This window comes from Odocoileus virginianus, chromosome 19, assembly GCF_023699985.2.
Source record: "Odocoileus virginianus isolate 20LAN1187 ecotype Illinois chromosome 19, Ovbor_1.2, whole genome shotgun sequence".
NCBI classification, from domain to species: Eukaryota; Metazoa; Chordata; class Mammalia; order Artiodactyla; family Cervidae; genus Odocoileus; species Odocoileus virginianus.
Genome location: NC_069692.1, coordinates 763,532 through 782,700, shown reverse-complemented (window position 1 = coordinate 782,700; position 19,169 = coordinate 763,532). Strand labels below are relative to the sequence as shown.

General features: G+C 39.2%; 1 protein-coding gene across 3 annotated transcripts in view; it reads left to right on the top strand.

The window, feature by feature from the left end:
- Window positions 1-19,169, top strand: part of MEI4 (meiotic double-stranded break formation protein 4) — a 230,758-nt gene that overhangs the window by 20,033 nt on the left and 191,556 nt on the right. For all 3 annotated transcript variants that reach the window (XM_070480769.1, XM_070480768.1, XM_070480767.1), the window contains exon 2: window positions 18,383-18,628. In XM_070480769.1, the coding sequence (XP_070336870.1) occupies window positions 18,397-18,628 (232 nt within the window). In that variant the 5' untranslated portion in view covers window positions 18,383-18,396. The remainder of the gene's footprint in view (window positions 1-18,382; window positions 18,629-19,169) is intronic.

Sequence of the window (19,169 nt, the reverse complement as noted above, 5' to 3'; positions counted from 1 at the left end):
CATCTGTCGCGTCTCAGTTACTTGTTTTATCTCCTTTTTAAAAAGTCATCACCAGTCATAAGGTATAGCTGCAGTTGGCTCTGCATTGATTACAGTTGTTGTGATGACTTGCCATTACTAATAAAATTTAAACTACCACTGTATTTCAGAAGAGGATAAAAAAAACCCAGAGAAGCCCTCAGGAGGATTTCCAAATGACCCTGGCATGTGTTGTCATAAAGCAGCAGTGTAGTGGGATGTTGGCTTCAGAACCCCCGGCGTTCGCTTTCTTAGGACTTTTGGGTGGGAGCCTAGAGGTTAGGGTGATCCCATGGGTATCATTTTTTGTACTCTGATTAAGTCTCTTATCAGACTGAATTATGCTTTTCTCTTTTTCCTGGACACCCCCCCCAAAAAAAAAATAAACATTATGAACTTTTAAAAAACAAAGAATACATATAATTCATCTTTGGTCAACTTCTAACACAGTTGTGGCCTTGAGTGTTGGATACACTCAAGTGGTACTGAATTACTGTCACCAAGTTTCCCCATACAGCACAAAACACTGACCACATGCTTAGTCTTTATTAAATAAAAATATAAAGTTAATTGTCTATAGAATGGCAGATTGTTTGTGTTTATGGTTAAGACCTTTGCATTACTTTAATCCACTTACCCTAGAAAATTCTATGAGAAATATTCTGAGGTTTATTAAGATAACAGTTGATTGGGATATAATATACAACAAGGGTGACTGTGGTTAAAATTACTGTAGTGTATATTTGAAAGTTGCTAAGAAACACATACAGTGGTTAAAGAATGCCTGCCAATGCAGGGGATGCCAGAGATGGGAATTTGACCCCTGGGTCAGAAAGATCCCCTGGAGGAGGAAATGCCAATGCATTCCAGTATTCTTGCCTGGAAAATTCCACGGGCAGAGGAGCCTGGCGAGCTGCAGTGCCTGAGGTCACACGGAGTCAGACACGAGCGAGCGACTGAGCACATCCACACACGAGACCCAGAGGAAGTGCTCACTGTATGTTGGCTAATGTCAGTCCTTGGGATAGGAGCAGTAGAGATCTACCTAAAGTAAGTTTTTGTGAAGTTGTGTTTTTGTGAGATGTGACAGAGTCTCTCCTGCCATTCTCAATAGTTCAGTCAAATATGTATTGTTCCAGTGCAAAGTGGAATTTGGACTTTTTCATACAGTGAAGTACTAGGTGCAGCCTCAAGGCAGGTGAGTATCAACTGCCAAATTCCCCATAAGAGGCATGGCACTTGGGAACTCTAGAGGGTGACAGCGTGACATATAGAGAAGAGCACGTGCTTTGATCAGACGGTCTGCAGGATTAAGGATGGGTCCTTAAAAATATCTCTGAATTCCAGATTCCTAATCTGTTAAAAAGAAAAGCATGGTAGAGAGGAGTGGAAGATAGAAATATTTTCAGAGTTATGGTGAGATAAACTATGAAGCTAACTAAAATATGAGTACTTTTTATTGTTGTTTTATTCTTGTCTGGGGGCTGAAAATCCTAACGGTTTTGGAATAGACCATGGCTTAATATTTATAGACTTTTAAATGTGGTATTATTTCAGGGATGGAGTACGTAAGTGATGATCCAAGTGTAGTCCTCAGGCCAGCAGCATCACTATTACCTGGGAACATGTAAGAAATAGATTATCAGGCCAACTCCAGACCTATTAAATCAGAAACTCTGGGGATAGAGTCTAGGGAGTGTGTGTTTTACAAGCATTCCAGGTGATTCCATGGCAGCTTAAATGTAAGAACTTCTGAAACACAGGATAAAGGAGAAGGAAACCCCAGATCTGTTATTTTTGGGGCTTTGTGTTCTCGGCATTTCCATGGTTGTCTTTTTATTTATTGCCTCTTCTCGGCTTTCCTTTCTCAGGTGTTTTGCCCACAGTGACGGCTCCACAGGGTCAAAGTGGAGTGCTGCGGTGGTTAGTTACTCTTGTCTGATCTCTTCTCGTGTGCCGCTTTTGAAGGATTTGCCTTTGTTGTTGTCTTAGTGGAAAATCATCGGAACCACTGGGCTTGAGCTACTTTGCTCTTGTGCCTGCATGTGTGCTCAGTCCCTCATTTGTACCTGACTCTTTGCAACCCCGTGGACCGCAGCCCGCCCGGCTCCTCTGTCCATGGAATCTTCCAGGCAAGAATGCTGGAGTGGATTCCCATTTCCTACTCCAGGGGATCTTGCCGACCCACGGGTGGAACCTGCATCTCCTGCACTGGCAGGCAGGTTCTTTACCACGGAGCCATTTGGGAAGCCCCAGTTTGGTCTCACACATGCACAAATAAGTAGCTAACATTTTGAGGGTCTCCTGCAGATTTCCAGAACTTTCTGTCTCTGCAGTTTCCTCCTCTGTGGGACTTGGCCATGACATTTCCTGTATCCCTGACTTCTGAGTTCTGACTTCAGTTTGCTCCGATCTCTGAGATACTCAGACTCTGTTTGGCTTCCAGCTCCTTGCATTGTGGCCTGGAAACTACCTTCAGGCAAGAAGCTGGTGCATAGCAAAGTTCATCTTGTTTCTGTTCTTTAGGAAATTAGAACCCTACATGCTTTCTGTCCAGTGTTTGGAAACTTTTATTTATTTATTATTTGTTTTGCTGTTTACTTGTTTAAAATGAAGTGAGAGTCGCTCAGTCATGTCCAGCTCTTTACGACCCCATGTACTACACAGTCCATGGAATTCTCCAGGCCAGAATACTGGAGGGGGGAGCCTTTCCCTTCTCCAGAGGATCTTCGCAACCCAGGGATGGAACCCAGGTCTCCCGCATTGCAGGCGGAGAGACCTGCAATGTTTAAGGTGGAGTGTAAATCTGGTCGTTTCAACTCTAGTTTTGCTAGAAACCCCCTATTTGATGGGGTGAAATTTAAATACAAGGAAATGGAAAACATAAAGTATATCATTGGTGGCTCTGATAACTTAACACACCCATGTATAGCAGCCCCATGAAACACAGAATGTTACTATCACCCTGGAAAATCCCTTCATTCTTCTTTCTTGTTTTCCATCTCATAGAGAAAACATTAATCATATTTTTTGATGCTTTGTTTTAAAACCTCATTTAAATGGAAACTTAGAGTTTGTATGCTTCTGTGTGTGTTTTTATTATTCACACAGTATAATGTTTTGAGATTCATCCGTGGTGTTGAGTGCATCTGTAATTCATTCCTTTTTACTGCTGAGTAGTATTTCATTGTGTGGGTATGCCAGAATTTGTTTATTGCATCATGTTAACTGATGACACATAGGCTATTTCTAGTTTTGGGTTATTACAAATAAAGTGGCTATGAACATTCTTTTACACGTCTTTTGTCACTTATCTTTATATTATCTCTTGGGTAAATAAGAGTGGCTTTTCTGGGTTATAGAGAGATTATACATTCAATTTTTTGGGAAACTGTGAAACTTTTTCCAAAAATGGTCAAGCCATTTTACATTTCTACCAGCCATGTGTGAGAGTTTCACTTATTCATACACTTCTTAATTTTAGCTCTTGTGGATGTGAAGTGGTGTCTCACTGTGATTTAGTTTGTGTTTCTCTAGTAACTTTGAATATCTTTTCATGTGGTTGTTGACTATTTTTCTAGCTTCTCTTATGACACATGTTTATAGCGTTTGGCCATTTTTAGTACAGTTGTTTGTCTTTTTCCTTAATTTCTAGCTGTTCTTCATAGAGTTGTATCCAAGTCCTTTGTCAGGTAAATATCTAGCAAATATTTCTTTCCAGTTTGTGGTTTTGCTCTTTATTTTCTTAATGATGTTTTTTGATGAGTAGCAGATTTAATTTTGACGATGTCTATGTTATCAGTGTTTCTTTAATGATCAGTACTTTTATGACCAATATCAATAATCTTTCTCATTCCCTAATTCATTCTGTTTCCTTTTAGTTTTGGTTTTTATGCTTAGGTCTGTGATTCAATTAGATGTGATTATTGTGTAAGATCTGAATAGATGGCAGTGTTCATTTTCCCACATATTTAATAACTGTTTTAGGATTGTGTGTTGAAAAGATGCTACTTTCCCAGTTGCCATGGTTTCTTTGTCAAAAATAAATTGAGTCTGAAAGTTTGGATCAAGTTTTAAACTCACTGTTGTGTTCCATTGGTATATTTGTATATCATTATTCTAACACCACGTTTTCTTGATTGCTTTGGCTGTATATTGTGTTGCAGTTAAGCAGTTTGCTTTGTTTAAAGTGAAAGTTGCTCAGTTGTGTCTGACTGTTTGCGACCCCATGGACTGTCCATGGAATTCTCCAGGCCAGATTACTGGAGTGGGTAGTCTTACCCGTCACCAGGGGATCTTCCCAACCCAGGGATAGAACCCAGGTCTCCTGCATTGCAGGCAGATTCTTTACCAGCTGAGCCACAACGGAACTTTATTCTTTTTCAAGATTATGTTTGCTATTCTCATTTTTTTTTATTTCAGTATAAAATTTCAAATTAATGTATCAAGCTCTACAGTGAAGTTGATCAGAATTTTGATTCAGGATTATTTAATTGGGTCAATTTTTTAGGAGAATTAAGATCTTAATAATATTAAGTCTTCTAGTCCACGGACATTGTATATCTCTTGATTTATTTAGGTCTTCAATTTTACTGAACAATGTTTTATACTTTTCAAGGTGGAGGTCTTTCATATCTGCTGTTAAGTTTATTCATCATCATCATTATTCTAAAACTTTAATTGATTTTTGCATATTGACCTTGCGTCCTGAGACCTAGCTAAATTGATTCATAAATTCTGTCAATTGTTCTCAGATTCCTGGGGGTTTCCTTTAGACATTCATGATGTATATTAATAAGTAGACTTTTACTGGGCTTGCCTAGTGGCTCAGTGGTAAAGAATCTGCCTGTGATGCAGGAGATGCAGGAGACACTGGTTCAATCCCTGGGCTGGGAAGATCCCCTGGAGGGAGGGCATGACAATCCACTCCAGTATTCTTGCCTGGAGAATCCCATGGACAGAGGAGCTTGGCGGGGTATAGTCCATGGGGTTGCTAAGAGTCGGATAGGACAGACATGACTGAGCACACACGCAGAGTTTTACTTCTTTATTTCCAATCTACATATATTTTCATTTCTGTATTTCACTTCCTGTTGGGCTTCTCTGATAGCTCAGTTGGTAAAGAATCTGCCTGCAATGCAGGAGACCCCGGTTGAATTCCTGGGTCAGGAAGGTCCCCTGGCGAAGGGATAGGCTACCCACTCCAGTATTCTTGGTTTCCCTTATGGCTCAGCTGGGAAAGAATCTGCCTGCAGTGCGGGAGAACTGGGTTCGATCCCTGGGTTGGGAAGATCCCCTGGAGAAGGGAAAGGCTACCCACTCCAATATTCTGGCCTGGAGAATTCCACAGACTGTATAGTACATGGGGTTGCAAAAGAGTCGGACACAACTGAGTGATTGTCACTTCATGTTATATCCAGTAAAGTATTTAATAGAACTGAGAAGAATGTATATCCTAGTTATATTTCCAGTCTTAATGATAAGGCATTCAGTATTTCATCATTAAGTATAATATTTCCTGTGGATTTTTGTATAACTTTATCACAGTAAAGTCATTTGTATTCTTTTGTTGTTTTCATTTATGAGGTTTTTTTCAATTACGAACCAGTTTGAATTTTTTAAACATTTCTTATAAAACTATTAAAATGATTATATTTTGTTTTTAAGATGATTTATTTTGCTAATACATTGTTACATGATCTTTTAACTTAATTTTTTATTTTTTAAATAGAAGAATAATTGTTTTACAATGTTGTGTTGATTTCTGCTCTACAACAGCATGAGTCAGCTGTAAGTATAGCTCAAACGATAAAGAACCTGCCTGCAATGCAGGAGACCAGGGTGCGATCCCTGGGTTGGAAAGCTCCTCTGAAGAAGGGAATGGCAACCCACTCCAGTCTTCTTGCCTGGAGAATCCCATGGATAGAGGAGCCTGGTGGGCTACAGTCTGTGGGGTCGCCAAGAGTTGGACACGACTGAGCGACTCACACACACACACACATACACACACACACACACATATATATTCCCCTCCCTGTTGAGCCTCCCTCCCACCCTACCATCCTACCCGTCTGCCATCACAAAGCAGCTTCCCGTGTCACGTAGCAGCTTCTCACTAGCTGTCAGTTTCACGCGTGGCAGTGTCAGTGCTGCTGTCTCAATCATTCCCGAAGTCTCCTTCCCCTGCTTTATGCGCAAGTCCACTCTCTATGTCTGCATCTCTGTTCCTGCCCTGCAAATAGGTTCATCAGTTCCATTTTTCTAAAGCCCATATATATGTGATAATATACAGTGTGTTTTTCTGATTTGCTTCATTCTGTATGACTTTAATTTTGAATGTTAAAACAATCTTGGAAAAACTTTCCTTGGTGGTAGTGATTCCTCTTTTTATAAAATGATAAGTTTGATGTGCTAATATTGTGCAAATGATTTTTGAATCTGTGTTTATTACATGTATTGGTTTGTAGTGTTTTTTCCCCCTTTAATATTTTTGTAACTTTAGTATCAGTATTATACCAGTATACATATCAAATTGTAAAACACAGTGTGGTGTTTTCTCTTTCTCCTGTTTTCACAAAAGGAGTTTATAAAGTTTGTTTATGCTCCCTCCATTAGTTTTTGAAAGACTTTATATAAACTTGGTACAATTTCTTCTTTCATTGTTGACTAGAATCCACTAGTGAATCCATATGGGAACGGAATTTTTGCATGAGTGTGGGTATGAGATATAGGCCTAGCCAGAGTTCTTTGTCTTTTGTCAGAGTTGGTCCATATATTTTTTTCAAGAAATATATTTACTTCATCATAAGTTCTCAAATTTATTAAAATAGATAATTCATAATTTTGCCTTATTACTTTCTTATAGCTGAAGGATATACTGTAGTGAAATCGTTTCTGTTATTCTTGATCATAGTATGACTGGTGTTATTTCTCTTTTCTTGATAATTCCTTCTAGACAGTTATCAGTTTTATTAATATTTAAGACTAACTTTTGCTTTTTAAATTTTTAATTGTTTTCTGTTTAACTGCATTCTGATTATATATTTATGATGTCCTTCCTTTGCTTCCTCTGGTTTTAACTTGCTATTATTTTTCTAATTTTCTAAGGTGGGAAAATTGGTCACTGAATTTAAACCCTTTTTCTTTTATAAAAATAAGTATTTCAAATAGATTTTCCTTTACAAGCTATTTTAGCTTTTTCAAGCTTTGATATGTTGTGTTTCATTATCATTCAGTTTGAAATGTGATTTCAAAGTAGTCTAATTACATTTATAATTTTTCTTTGACCCCTATTTTATTTAGAAATGTATTATTTCCCAAAAAGTTGAGAGATTTTCTGGAACGTTTCTAATTATTTTTCTTATAGTTACAGAATCTAATGAGAATTATTTTATTTCAGCATATGATTTGTCTTGTCGAATGTCCCATGAGAACTCGAAAAGAATATGCATACATCTGCATTTATAAGTCATAATGTTCTATAAATGCCAGTGAGTTCAAGATGGTTGGTAGTAGTTTTTCAGTCTTTTATATAATCATCATTTTATTCAAGGTCTAGTTGTTCTGTCAATTAACTGAAAGAAGTGTGTTAAAATCTTTACATATGATTGTGGATTTGTCTATGCTTCTTAAAATTTTTGCTTCATATATTTGGACATTCAATTACTGCTTTGTTTGCTAGAGATTTAGGATTGTTAATCTTCATGATTAATTGACCTTTTAGAATCATTATGAATTATTCCTCTACATCTCTGATAATATTTTCTTGTCATGAAGTTTGTCTGACATTAACATACCCATTCCAGATTTCTTATGTTTATTGTTTGCATTTTCAGTTACTTTCAGCCCATATTTGTTTGAAAACAGTAAGTTTCTTTATCCTTCATATTTTTAATTTAGCTCTTCAGATACAAATCAAATAACTTAGGTGGAGCATCTAAGTAAAAGTTTTACTTTGAGATATGTTGCCAAGTATATGTGTAAATTAATGATCTTTCTTTTTTGTCTTTATTTGAGTAAAATTAGTAAGGGAGTAAAACCCAAATCTTACAATTTCCTTGCCATAAGTGAAAGGACAAAAAGATTTAGATACAGAAATCATGATGAGTTAAAGGTCTAAGTTTCTTTTATAGCTTGAGCTGCTTTTGAGAATTTCCTGTCATTTTAAACAAATGACTTTACTTGATTACCCCAGAGTAAAATTGAACCCTAATGAAGCTGTTAACAAGTCTAGCTTCTATTGGTAGAAGTAGATTGATATTACTTTCAGTAGAAGACCTTTTATTGGCTTCAGCCTAACATGATAAAAAAGATTCTTGAAATTCTTAATACAAATGGTATTACTTTAAAAAAAAAAAAAAAGATACGCTGCTATTCTGCCTGTGCTTCTCATGGGCGCTGAGGTTCAGACCTGGTCATGTTGTGACCATGAGGCCAAGTCTTAACTCTCGTGACTTTGGGTTGGTGGATCTCAGATTGGGCGGGTCTAAATTTTAAGAATGAAGGCAGGTTCTGATGAGCAAAAGAAACAGGGAGTTTGGAGAGTTTAGTGTAGTTGTCTGGGAAAATCAGACAACATAGCTGTTAGGTCACAGGATTGCTGACACTTTTGACCTGGAATGGTTCCTGCTGACGTGGGTAAAGGCAGCCTTGGATACAGTGGTGGAAGGAAAGCTTGGGACCAGTTCCTGCTCCATCCCCAGCTGGTACCCAGAGGCCTGTGCCTGGCTCTCTTTTGTTCCCTAGAGGGTAGCATGCTGATTTTGGAATGGCCTGCTGCTGCTTCTGGTACTCCTTCCCTGGTCAGGGGCCCGAGAGCACGGGCCACGTTGACTCTCTTGCTGCAGCAAGTTGAGGTGCTGAGTTTTTTTGGTTGTTGTTCTTTTTTTGAGGTTAAAATTCTGTCTTTATTCTCTTTTTTTACTTCTTTATTTTTTTAAAATTATGAGAATATGATAACACATTTAAAGGAGTCTTGGAAAATGCAGAACAAAGTTACATCCATTTGAGGGGCTGGGTTTAAAGGGGATAAAAGCGCAAAGAACATCACCTGCTAGAGGATGTCTGGAATCAAAGTGCTTAGTATCTGTGAAATGGTCCTCCTCTTTTATAGTCTGTTCCAGGCTAGTAAAAAAGTAGGCCTCTAATCTGCTTTAAATGCAAATTTAAGTGGAAAGTAAAAGAACTTTCTACCTGGTAAAGAAAAGACTTATGAAATGAGGCCCTGTGAGAGGCCATGGAGCCTTGTCAGATGCGCTCTGAAGTCTGCGGCGGTCTTCTTGGTGAGACTTCTCTGAGTGAGACAGATGGGAATTAGGGCACTTCTTCAGTGTTAAAAAGGATCCTTAAAGAAGACATTTCTGTGCGACTGCCCCTGCTTCCTTGAGTTCTTATCCCAAGTGCACTCACTAGTGAAGTCTAAGGTGGTGGGACACAATAGTAGTTAGAAAACACATCTAATTTCCTAATGTGCCGTTTACAAAAGGAGGCTTCTCTGCCATTTACAAAAGGGGGCTCCTCTGGTTAGGGCCTTTTCCAGAGGACTCTGTGCCTGCCATCTCCCCATCTAGTCTTCTGTTTTCCTTGATGCTCAGGCCCTGGTTCATCTGGTTGAAGAAGCTCCACTCTCCTAACACTGGTTGAATCTCTCTAAGTTGTTTCTGCTGGTGATTTCTTTGGTTACTGGCTCCATCCTACAGTCTTCCTCATTTTGTGATATGTGACTTTTTCCATTTCCAGAATACAGCCTGACAAAGGTTCCAAATTTGTGCAGTTTGTGAATTTGAATTATGTAGATTATCAGATTTTCTACCAGAACAATATGATTGTTTTGTGATAAGGATTGTAAGGATTGTGTCTTTATAAAGTGTTTGAAATAGTATAACTAGGAAAAACATAATTCTTCTAATTTATTTTCTAAATACGTGTTAATAGTGGGTATCAGGTCCCCTTTCCTTCTCTGGATTCACATAATAGAAGATGATTACTGATTTTGCACAGTATACATAGCTCTGCATTTCTGAATCAGTGTACTTTTTGCTGACTTACAGAGTGTGTTTTGCACTTTCCCTGTGTGCAATAGTCCTTAGTAGAATTCAGAGACTCTTTCCTGTGCCAGAAAAGAGGCATTGAGGAATCAAAAGTAGAGAGTTGGGTGGTTACATGAAAAGAAAACCATGGTAAGAAACTCTGTAGACAATTTAAGTCTATGTTTAGTTAAGTCCTTCAACAGCAGGAAAACTACAGATAGTTGGCCTGTTAGGATGGGAATGAAACAGAAAAAAAAAGTAAGTATTCTTGTATCTTTTCAACTCTCTTGTTTTACACAGACTCTGGTGCGAAGGCTTTCAAAGGCCCCATTAATAATTAAAGTGGAGAGATTGGAGATCTTGAGTAACTCCTAATTTTTCTGTGTAAAATTTCACGTGATATTAATCTGCAGAACACTTCACAGTACAGTATGTACTGAAACTATAACAATAATTAGGGAATTTGCCAGCTGGATATGATCTAAAAATTGCATGTTAAGCGTTGTCCAAACATTGTTGAACCTGTTGAAAAAGTCTTGTAATGATTTCCTATTCTGGCATGGCCATAGCTCAGCTCTCCCCAGACTGGTAGTTGATAAATATACGTTGCATTCTGGCCCTTGGGATCTTCTTCCAGCATCCAGATCTTGGCTTACTGCATTCAGCTCAGTCATTTGGGGAGCATTCATCCAGTGTTCTTCAGTTTTGGGGAAGGGAAGGGTTCACATGATATAAAAATGGTTTTCTTCCTTATAGCTTACCCTCTGACCGAATCCTGTGTATAAACTAGATTTTATCTTATATTTTCTTTACTCAAGAATTATATTGGTGAAAGCTTAAGGGTATACTGTTGAATGACATAAGTTTAGAGGGAGTAGACTCATTGGATGCAGTTGAGAAAGATGCCTCATAAAGTAAAGAGAGACAGATGTGACCTTCAGGTTAACTAGGTTCCCCTCCTGAACTGTTCTCCCTCGGGCTATTCTCCTTCTTGTGTAATTGATGGAGTCTTACTGAGCTGCTGCCCAGGCAGCTCTCTCTGACTGACCTGCACTGGTGCATTCACTCACTTGTTCACTCAGTCAAGTACTTGGCAGAGGGCCTAGTGTGAGCCAGGTGCAGATTGTAGCACTGGGAATACAGTGGCAAGTATCCTGCTGCCTAGTCTTACTGGAAGTCTTCCCCTGCCCCCTGCTTCAAAATCCACTGTGTGTTTTGAATTAGAAGGAACACAAAACACATCTAATGAGGAGGCATGCATCTGCTTGTGGACATGGAAGGATCTGAGGTCCACAGGCTAAATGCTGCCAAACAAAATTTGAGTCCATTCAGCTGATGTGCAGCAAACCCAGTCCACTCACCCCAGGTTGTGAAGGAAGCACAGTGTTTACTGCAGGGTGCCAGGCAAGGGAGTGGGAGGCAAGCGTCAGATCCATTCTGGCTTGGTCTTTGAGTTGTTGTTGTTTAGTCGCTAAGTTGTGTCCAGCTCTTTGTGGCCCCATGGACTGTAGCCCACCAGGCTCCTATGTCCATGGGAGTTCCCAGGCAAGAAAACTGGAACGGGTTGCCTTTTCTTTCTCCAGGGGGATTGTCCAAACCCACGTCCCCTACATTGGCAGGCAAAGTCTTTACTGCTGAGCCACCAGGGAAGCCCTGGTCTTTGAGTTAGGGACTTTTTAAAGGGGAAGAACGAGGGTGCTGGATTTAATCATCGTCTTATGACCTTTCTTTTTAGTTTTTCTTTATCATTTTATTATTTTTAAAATTTATTTATTTATTTTAATTGGAGGAGTATAACTTCCCAATACTTCGGTGGCCCCTGCCACACATTGACATGGATCAGCCACGGGCACACATGCACGCCCCCATCCTGAACCCCCTTCCCACCTCCCTCCCCACCCCGTCCCTCTGGGTTGTCCCAGTGCACCAGCTTTGAGTGCCCTGTTTCATGCGTCGAGCTTGCACTGGTCGTCTATTTCACATATGGTAATACACGTGTTTCAGTGCTCTTCTCTCATATTGTCCCACAGAGTCCAGTAGTCTGCTCTTTACACCTGTGTCGCTTTTGCTGCCTTGCATATAGGGTCATCATTACCATCTTTCTAAATTCCATATGTATGCATTAATATACTGTATTGGTGTTTCTCTTTCTGACTGACTTCACTCTGTATAATAGGCTTCAGTTTCATCCATCTCATTAGAATTGACTCAAATGCATTCTTTTTTATAGCTGAGTAATATTCCGTTGTGTACATGTACCACAACTTCCTTATCCATTCATCTGCCAATGGACATCTAGGTTGCTTCCATGTCCTGGTTATTATAAACAGTGCTGCGATGAACATTGGGGTGCACGTGTCTCTTTCAGTTCTAGTTTTCTCCGTGTGCATGCCCAGCAGTGGGATTTCTGGGTCATATGGCAGTTCTATTTCTAGATTTTTAGGGAATTTCCACTCTGTTCTCCATAGTGGCTGTACTAGTTTGCATTCCTACCAACAGTGTAAGAGGGTTCCCTTTTCTCCACACCCTCTCCACCATTTATTGTTTGTAGACTTTTGGATAGCAGCCATTCTGACTGGTGTGAGATGGTACCTCATTGTAGTTTTGATTTGCATATCTCTGATAATGACGATGTTGAGTATCTTTTCATGTGTTTATTATCTATCTGTATGTCTTCTTTGGAGAAATATCTTGTGACTTTTCTTAATCCTTAATAATAATTTCAGAGGTCAGAATGTCTCTGGTTTGTGGTTATCTGGCCAAGTGGTCCATGGCTTAGAGACCTGTTAGGAGAAACAGCCTGAGTTTGTACATTAATCATACCTATTAGGAAATTTGAATATATTAGCAATGTTATTGACAATAGCACTATTTGTCCTCTGACTCTGGTTGGTTATTGTTCAGTTAGCATAGGATTGAGGTCAGAGTGCCCCAGAAAAGGAATAAAGATTTGGATGGAGATTAGTAAAAACTCAGTAAGGGAGCTCGGTTTCAGGGGGACTCGACTTCATTAGTAGAATTTGGTCAAGGCTGGTTAGGAAGGGAGACTAGGAAACCTAGGAGACAGAATTCTCATCCTTTGGCTATGTTTCCTCAATTCTAAAAACATTTGGAGAGTTACACATTTCTGAGCATGTTTAATGTGTGCGATTTCATTGTTTTTTTCCCTGATTTTATTACATTTACTTTTTTGACTTTTAAAAGGTTACATTCCATTTACAGTTACTCCACAGTATTGGCTCTGTTCCCCGTGTTGTGTGATACATCCTTGAGCCTATCTTGCACCCAGTAGTTTGTACCTCCCCCTCCCCTATACTTCCTCTCCCCCCAAGTGGTAACCACTCTTCTGTTCTCTGTCCATGTGAGCTTGCATCTTTTTTGTTATATTCACTGGTTTGTTGTGTTTTTTAGATTCTACATATGAGTAACATCAATGCTGTATTTGTCTTTGACTTATGACTTCGGCTGACAAAATGCCCTCCCAGTCCATCCATGTCGCTGCAAATGGCAGATTTCTTTCTTTTTTATGGCTGAGTAATATTTCATGCACACACACACAGGCCACATCTCCTTTATCCATTCATCTCTTGATGGACAAGTAGGATGCTTTCCATATATCTTGGGTGTTATAATAATGCTGCTATAAACATGGGGGTGCACGTGTCTTTTCAAATTACTGTTTTTGTTCTTGGATATATACCTGGGAGTGGAATTGCTGGATCCTATGTAGTTCTATTTTTAGTTTTTTGAGGCACTTCCATACTGTTCCACAGTGGCTGGACAAATTTATAATACCACCATAGTGTACAGGGGTTGCCTTTTTTTCCACCCTTCAGCCAACATTTGTTGTTTGTGCTCTTTTTGATGATAGGCATTCTGACAGGTGTGAGGTATTATCCCATTGTGGTTTTGCATACAGTAGTTAACATTTGCATTTGTAGTTAGCATGTGGGGAATACTTTCCCATACTTTTAAATTTTCTCAACTTTTTCAATTAAATTTTATGATATGTGATAGTTTAATTAATGTGTTTCTATTGTGTGTATATTCAGGCTGGTGACAGGTTTTGTTTGGTCTTTTTGGCAGTTATGAATAATCCTGTAAGATCATCTAGAGGCATAAAGTTTTGTTGTATAGTAGTTCTGTTCATTTCTTCAAGATAAAATTTTAGAACGTGTGTCGCTGAGCTAAAGGGGAATAAATGTTTTGAAGATGTTGTGTACATACTAGGAAAATATTTTCCTGAATTGTTCTCTAGTTATTCTTATATATGAGTGACCTGGGGCTCTTTGCTTCATAGAATTTTCATCAGTGATCTTAGAGGTGAACCAACTTCAGAATTCAGGATTATAATTTAAAACAGCTTTGACAGAATGGAGAATTGGTTAGCTGATAACAGATTTAAGTTCAGTAGCGGAAAATGGGGGTAGCAGATACGGGGTAGATAAAAATGGCCAAAATACTATTTATTAAGTAGCTGTTTCTGCACGTGTGCTTAAAAGAGACTAGAAGCCAGAGGAGATATGACTAGGTTTTTCTGTGACCCTGTGGGGAGCTTTGCTATGGTAAGGGCTGTTCCAAAATGCAAGAAAAGCAAGCCCATTTGATCAAATGTGCTATTCTAAAAAGACTCTTAAAATTTTGTATTTTAACCTATTAAGAATTCAGTGACACTAAATACCTTCTTGGGGAACATTAAGTGTTCATTTTAATTATTTACTATAATTATTTGCATGTAAAATGAATGTACAAAAGACTTTCTGAAAGTTACTACTATTTCTTTTCTCAATTAAACAAACAGAGGATATATCTAGGAAGCTTATCTTTTTCTCCATGAAATTTTAAGGGAAATAGAATTACCTTCACCTTGTAAATAGCACTTTGAGAATAGGAATGCTATTCTAAAATAAAGAAGCATGTGTTTATAATATACACATACAAAAACCTAAAGACATAAGGAAGGGGTTTATTAATAAAAACCTTCTCTGTTTGGATATAGGTTGTATTTTTGTGTGCGTTTTTAATGTGATTTCTACCATGGACATCTGGACCAAAGATACCTATTGGGAACTGTATTCTGCTTATTTGTGGTACATTTCATTCTGATTAATGTTTAGAAAAATGACCATGGTATACATATGATTCAGGAAGACTTTATAATTTGATCTTTTTTTGTTGACTGATACTCAGCATGGTTTTAAGACTGTTAACATCACATGAAAGTGAAAATGTTAGCTGCTAAGTTGTGTCTGACTCTTTGCAACTCCATTTACTTTAACCGGCAGGCTCCTCTGTCCATGGAGTTCTCCAGGCAAGAATATTGGAGTGGGTAACCATTCCCTTCTCCAGGGAATCTTCCCAACCCAGGGATTGAACCCGGCTCTCTTGCATTGCAGGCAGATCCTTTTCCATCTGAGCCACTAGGGAAGCCCCCTTAACATCTCATCAGATAACTTAAAAATCAGAACATCTAATTAGTCAGCTTGCTGCTGCTGCTGCTGCTAAGTTGCGTCAGTCGTGTCTGACTCCATGCAGCCCCATAGACAGCAGCCCCCCGGGCTCCTCCGTCCCTGGGATTCTCCAGGCAAGAACACTAGAGTGGGTTGCCATTTCCTTCTCCAGTGCACAAAAGTGAAAAGTGAAAGTGAAGTCGCTCAGTCGTGTCCGACTCTTCACAACCCATGGACTGCAGGCCACCAGGCTCCTCCGTCCATGGGATTTCCCAGGCAAGAATACTGGAGTGGGGTGCCACTGCCTTCTCCAAATTAATCACCTTGAGCTAGCTTAAATCAATTAATTAAATATCTCCACAAATGACAGGAGTTTGCTGTGTTTTTATTATCTGGAGAACTTTGTCTTCTTATGCTAATAAGCTGATTTTTTTTTTTTTTGGTCAGGATTCCCACGATTTGTAGTTGAATGTCAGATTCTTTTCTAACAGAAACACTTTACACAGGTCACTTATTATTATTATTCCTGTGATCAGCACTGTTGCGTGTGTCAGCCTTCCTTAGGGAGCAGCGTCCACACCTGTGTGTGCTCTGCCCAGGGTGCCTTTTGGAAGCGCTGAGAGCCACGGTCTCCTGCTTTCCATGGCCAGCACAGCGGATAGAGGACGTGCCAGCCAAGTGAGATGGTTGATGCCAGGGTAAAGTAATTGGGGCCACAGCTGTCATTAGTTTTTCCATCTTAACAGTGGCTAATCCGTGGTTCCTTCCACAGCTGTGAAGGGTTGGGAAAATGGCAGCTGTACTTTGCTCTTAGAAATCCATCTTTTAGAAATATTTTTCTGATTACAATTTGGTATGTATTTAGTGTAGAAAATCAGGAAAATTTAGAGAAATATGGAAAAATCAGTAATGATTCTCTAGTAGAGAGGAGTCCTGTTTAATTTTTGTATTTCCAATTTTTTTTGTATTTCCAATTTTACACGTAATTAAGAGCAACCTATTATACATATAATTTCATGAACTCACTCTTTTTCCCCCTCAGCTAAGTTCAGTTCAGTCACTCAGTCGTGTCTGACTCTTTGCGACCCCATGAATCCCAGCACACCAGGCCTCCCTGTCCATCACCAACTCCCAGAGTTTACTCAGATTCATGTCCGTTGAGTTGGTGATGCCATCCAACCATCTCATCCTCTGTCGTCCCCTTCACCTCTGGCCTTCAATCTTTCCCAGCATCAGGGTCTTTTCAAATGAGTCAGCTCTTCTCATGAGGTGGCCAAAGTATTGTAGTTTCAGCTTCAACATCAGTCCTACCAATGAACACCCAGGACTGATTTCCTTTAGGATGGACTGGTTGGATCTCCTTGCAGTGCAAGGGACTCTCCAGAGTCTTCTCCAACACCACAGTTCAAAAGCATCAATTTTTTGGCGCACAGTACCTTGTTAACACTATGTGCTAATAATAAAAATATTTCTAAAAATCCAATACTGAATGGATGTGTAATTATTATTTGTACAATATGCCATTATTTACTTAACTATTTGATTGTCCAATTTTAAATATTATAAATAATCCTATAATATACATTGTATTTTATATATACATATATACATTCTTGTGTTCATCTCTGATTGCAATAAAATAGCATTATGCTACCTGTTAGTTGTATATTGTCAGTAAAAATTTGTAGGCTATCAGGTAGGTAATCATTGTAGGGAGGGCATACATCTGGTAAGACTGGATATGAGGTATATACACTGTTCTTTGAAAGGTGTACACCGGGCCGTGGCAGCTGTAAGATTGGAGCATCATAATTTGGGAAAGTTCAGGAGCAGAGATGTGAATGCGAGTGGCCAGGGACTGTGTACATCTGTTTGTGTGACTGTGATCCAACCATAGTGGAAGAATAGCCTTGAGAAACTGAAGCAAACAAAGTTTGAAATGTGGAATTCGGCATTGTGTTAGTAGGTAGATGTGGCAGTTAAAGTCCTGAATTTTCTGGACCATTGTCCTTTTCAACCATTGATTAAAAATGTTAATGTCACACATTTTGTGTGCAAAACCCTGAAACTCAGTAGATCATGGTGGAGGTCCACAGGGGTCTATGGTATTGGGGCGATGGTATCGGGCCACTGAACGCAGGGTCCTGTTGTCCTCTTGACCGTCAGACTGTGGTCCAGTGCTGGTTAGGAAAAGTTTGCCCACGGTGGCAGTTGGAAATCTTTGGAGGTGTGAATTCAAGGCAGAGTCACAGCTTTTTAAATGCTGCAAATATTAGCAAGACTGTTCTTACTATGGATTGGAGGGGCCTGATTAGAGACATAAACAGGAGGTAAAGGAATGCAGGCTTGGGACGCCTGGACTTCAGGGCTTAGGTTGGGTTAGAGGGGAGAAGGGGTTAAAGTTAAATGGATGATTTAAGTTCATGGTTCTGATTGCTCAGTGAACTCTTTATGATACATAAAAAAAGCCTCAGTCCTATCCAAGATTTGCTGATTCAGAATTTTGGAGGGATGAGACCAGGCATGTGTGTGTGTGTGTGTGTGTGTGTGTGTGTGTGTGTGAAGCTCCCTCAGAGATTCCTATGTGTGTCTGGTTAGAAACCACAAAATGAATTAATCTGTGTTTTTCTACAGTCCCAAGAATTTGTCAGGTTATCTAGATCTATTGCTTTGAATCTTAATACACTTAATGTTCATGTGTTTGCATTTTTCTTTTGTATATTTTTTTCACACTTCCTTCACTTCTTAAGAAATTTTTCTGCTAGATGGCTTCCAATGTAAACTTATTAATTAGTGTTATTCCATGCAATCAATTTTGAGCAAATGAAATGCACTGTAAAAGTTCACAGGAATTTCTGTAACTTTTCTTTTTAAATTACATGACAGGGACAAAAAACAAGATGGATAAGCAAGCATGGTATCTAAGAACTTCAAAGCTGGCCCTGGCCTTGGCAATTATCCGCTCCAAACCAGCAGACAAAAGCATCAGAGAATACACGGAGCATCTTGCGAGGATGGTGTCCCGGCAGGAATCAAGATGGAGATCAAAAGTCGAAGCCTTGGAAGCTGAAGTTCTACAGTTACGTCAGAAGCTTCTCCTGAGCAGGATTTTTTCAGGATCGTCTAAGAGTGGTGAGTGGATGTGACTTGGGGATGTGTCAATCTGTTCTTTGTCAGCTTCACGGTTACTTAGAAACTCATTACCAAAACACTCAAGTTGTTCGGTTTCCTAAAATTAGACTTCTTCTTGCACTATGAAGATTTTTTGCTTCTAGTCATTTATGAAAAGTAAAAAAAAAAAAAATAGCTTGTTGTCACTTTCTAATAAATGAGGCTGAAGTTGGAGACTGAAAATTGTCTAGAGATGAAGGCAATACTGCTTTAAGCCTTCTGGAGAAATTAATTTTAAAATTTCATTCATCCTTATATTTTACTCTGTATTATATGTTGCTTTTACATTGCATAATTTGCCCAGCAGTCCTGTATCAAGTCCCAGCTCTGGACCAGGTATGCAGTGTGTGGTGAGGACCAGAAGTGCGTAGGAAAGGTGCTGCCTTACCATGTAGTACCGACCATTCCAGCAGAGGAAGCAGGCCTTAGATAAGGAGCCTCATTGTGATGGATGTTACCATAGAGAAAGTGCAGAGAAGGAAGCCATTCATTTTTCTGGTTC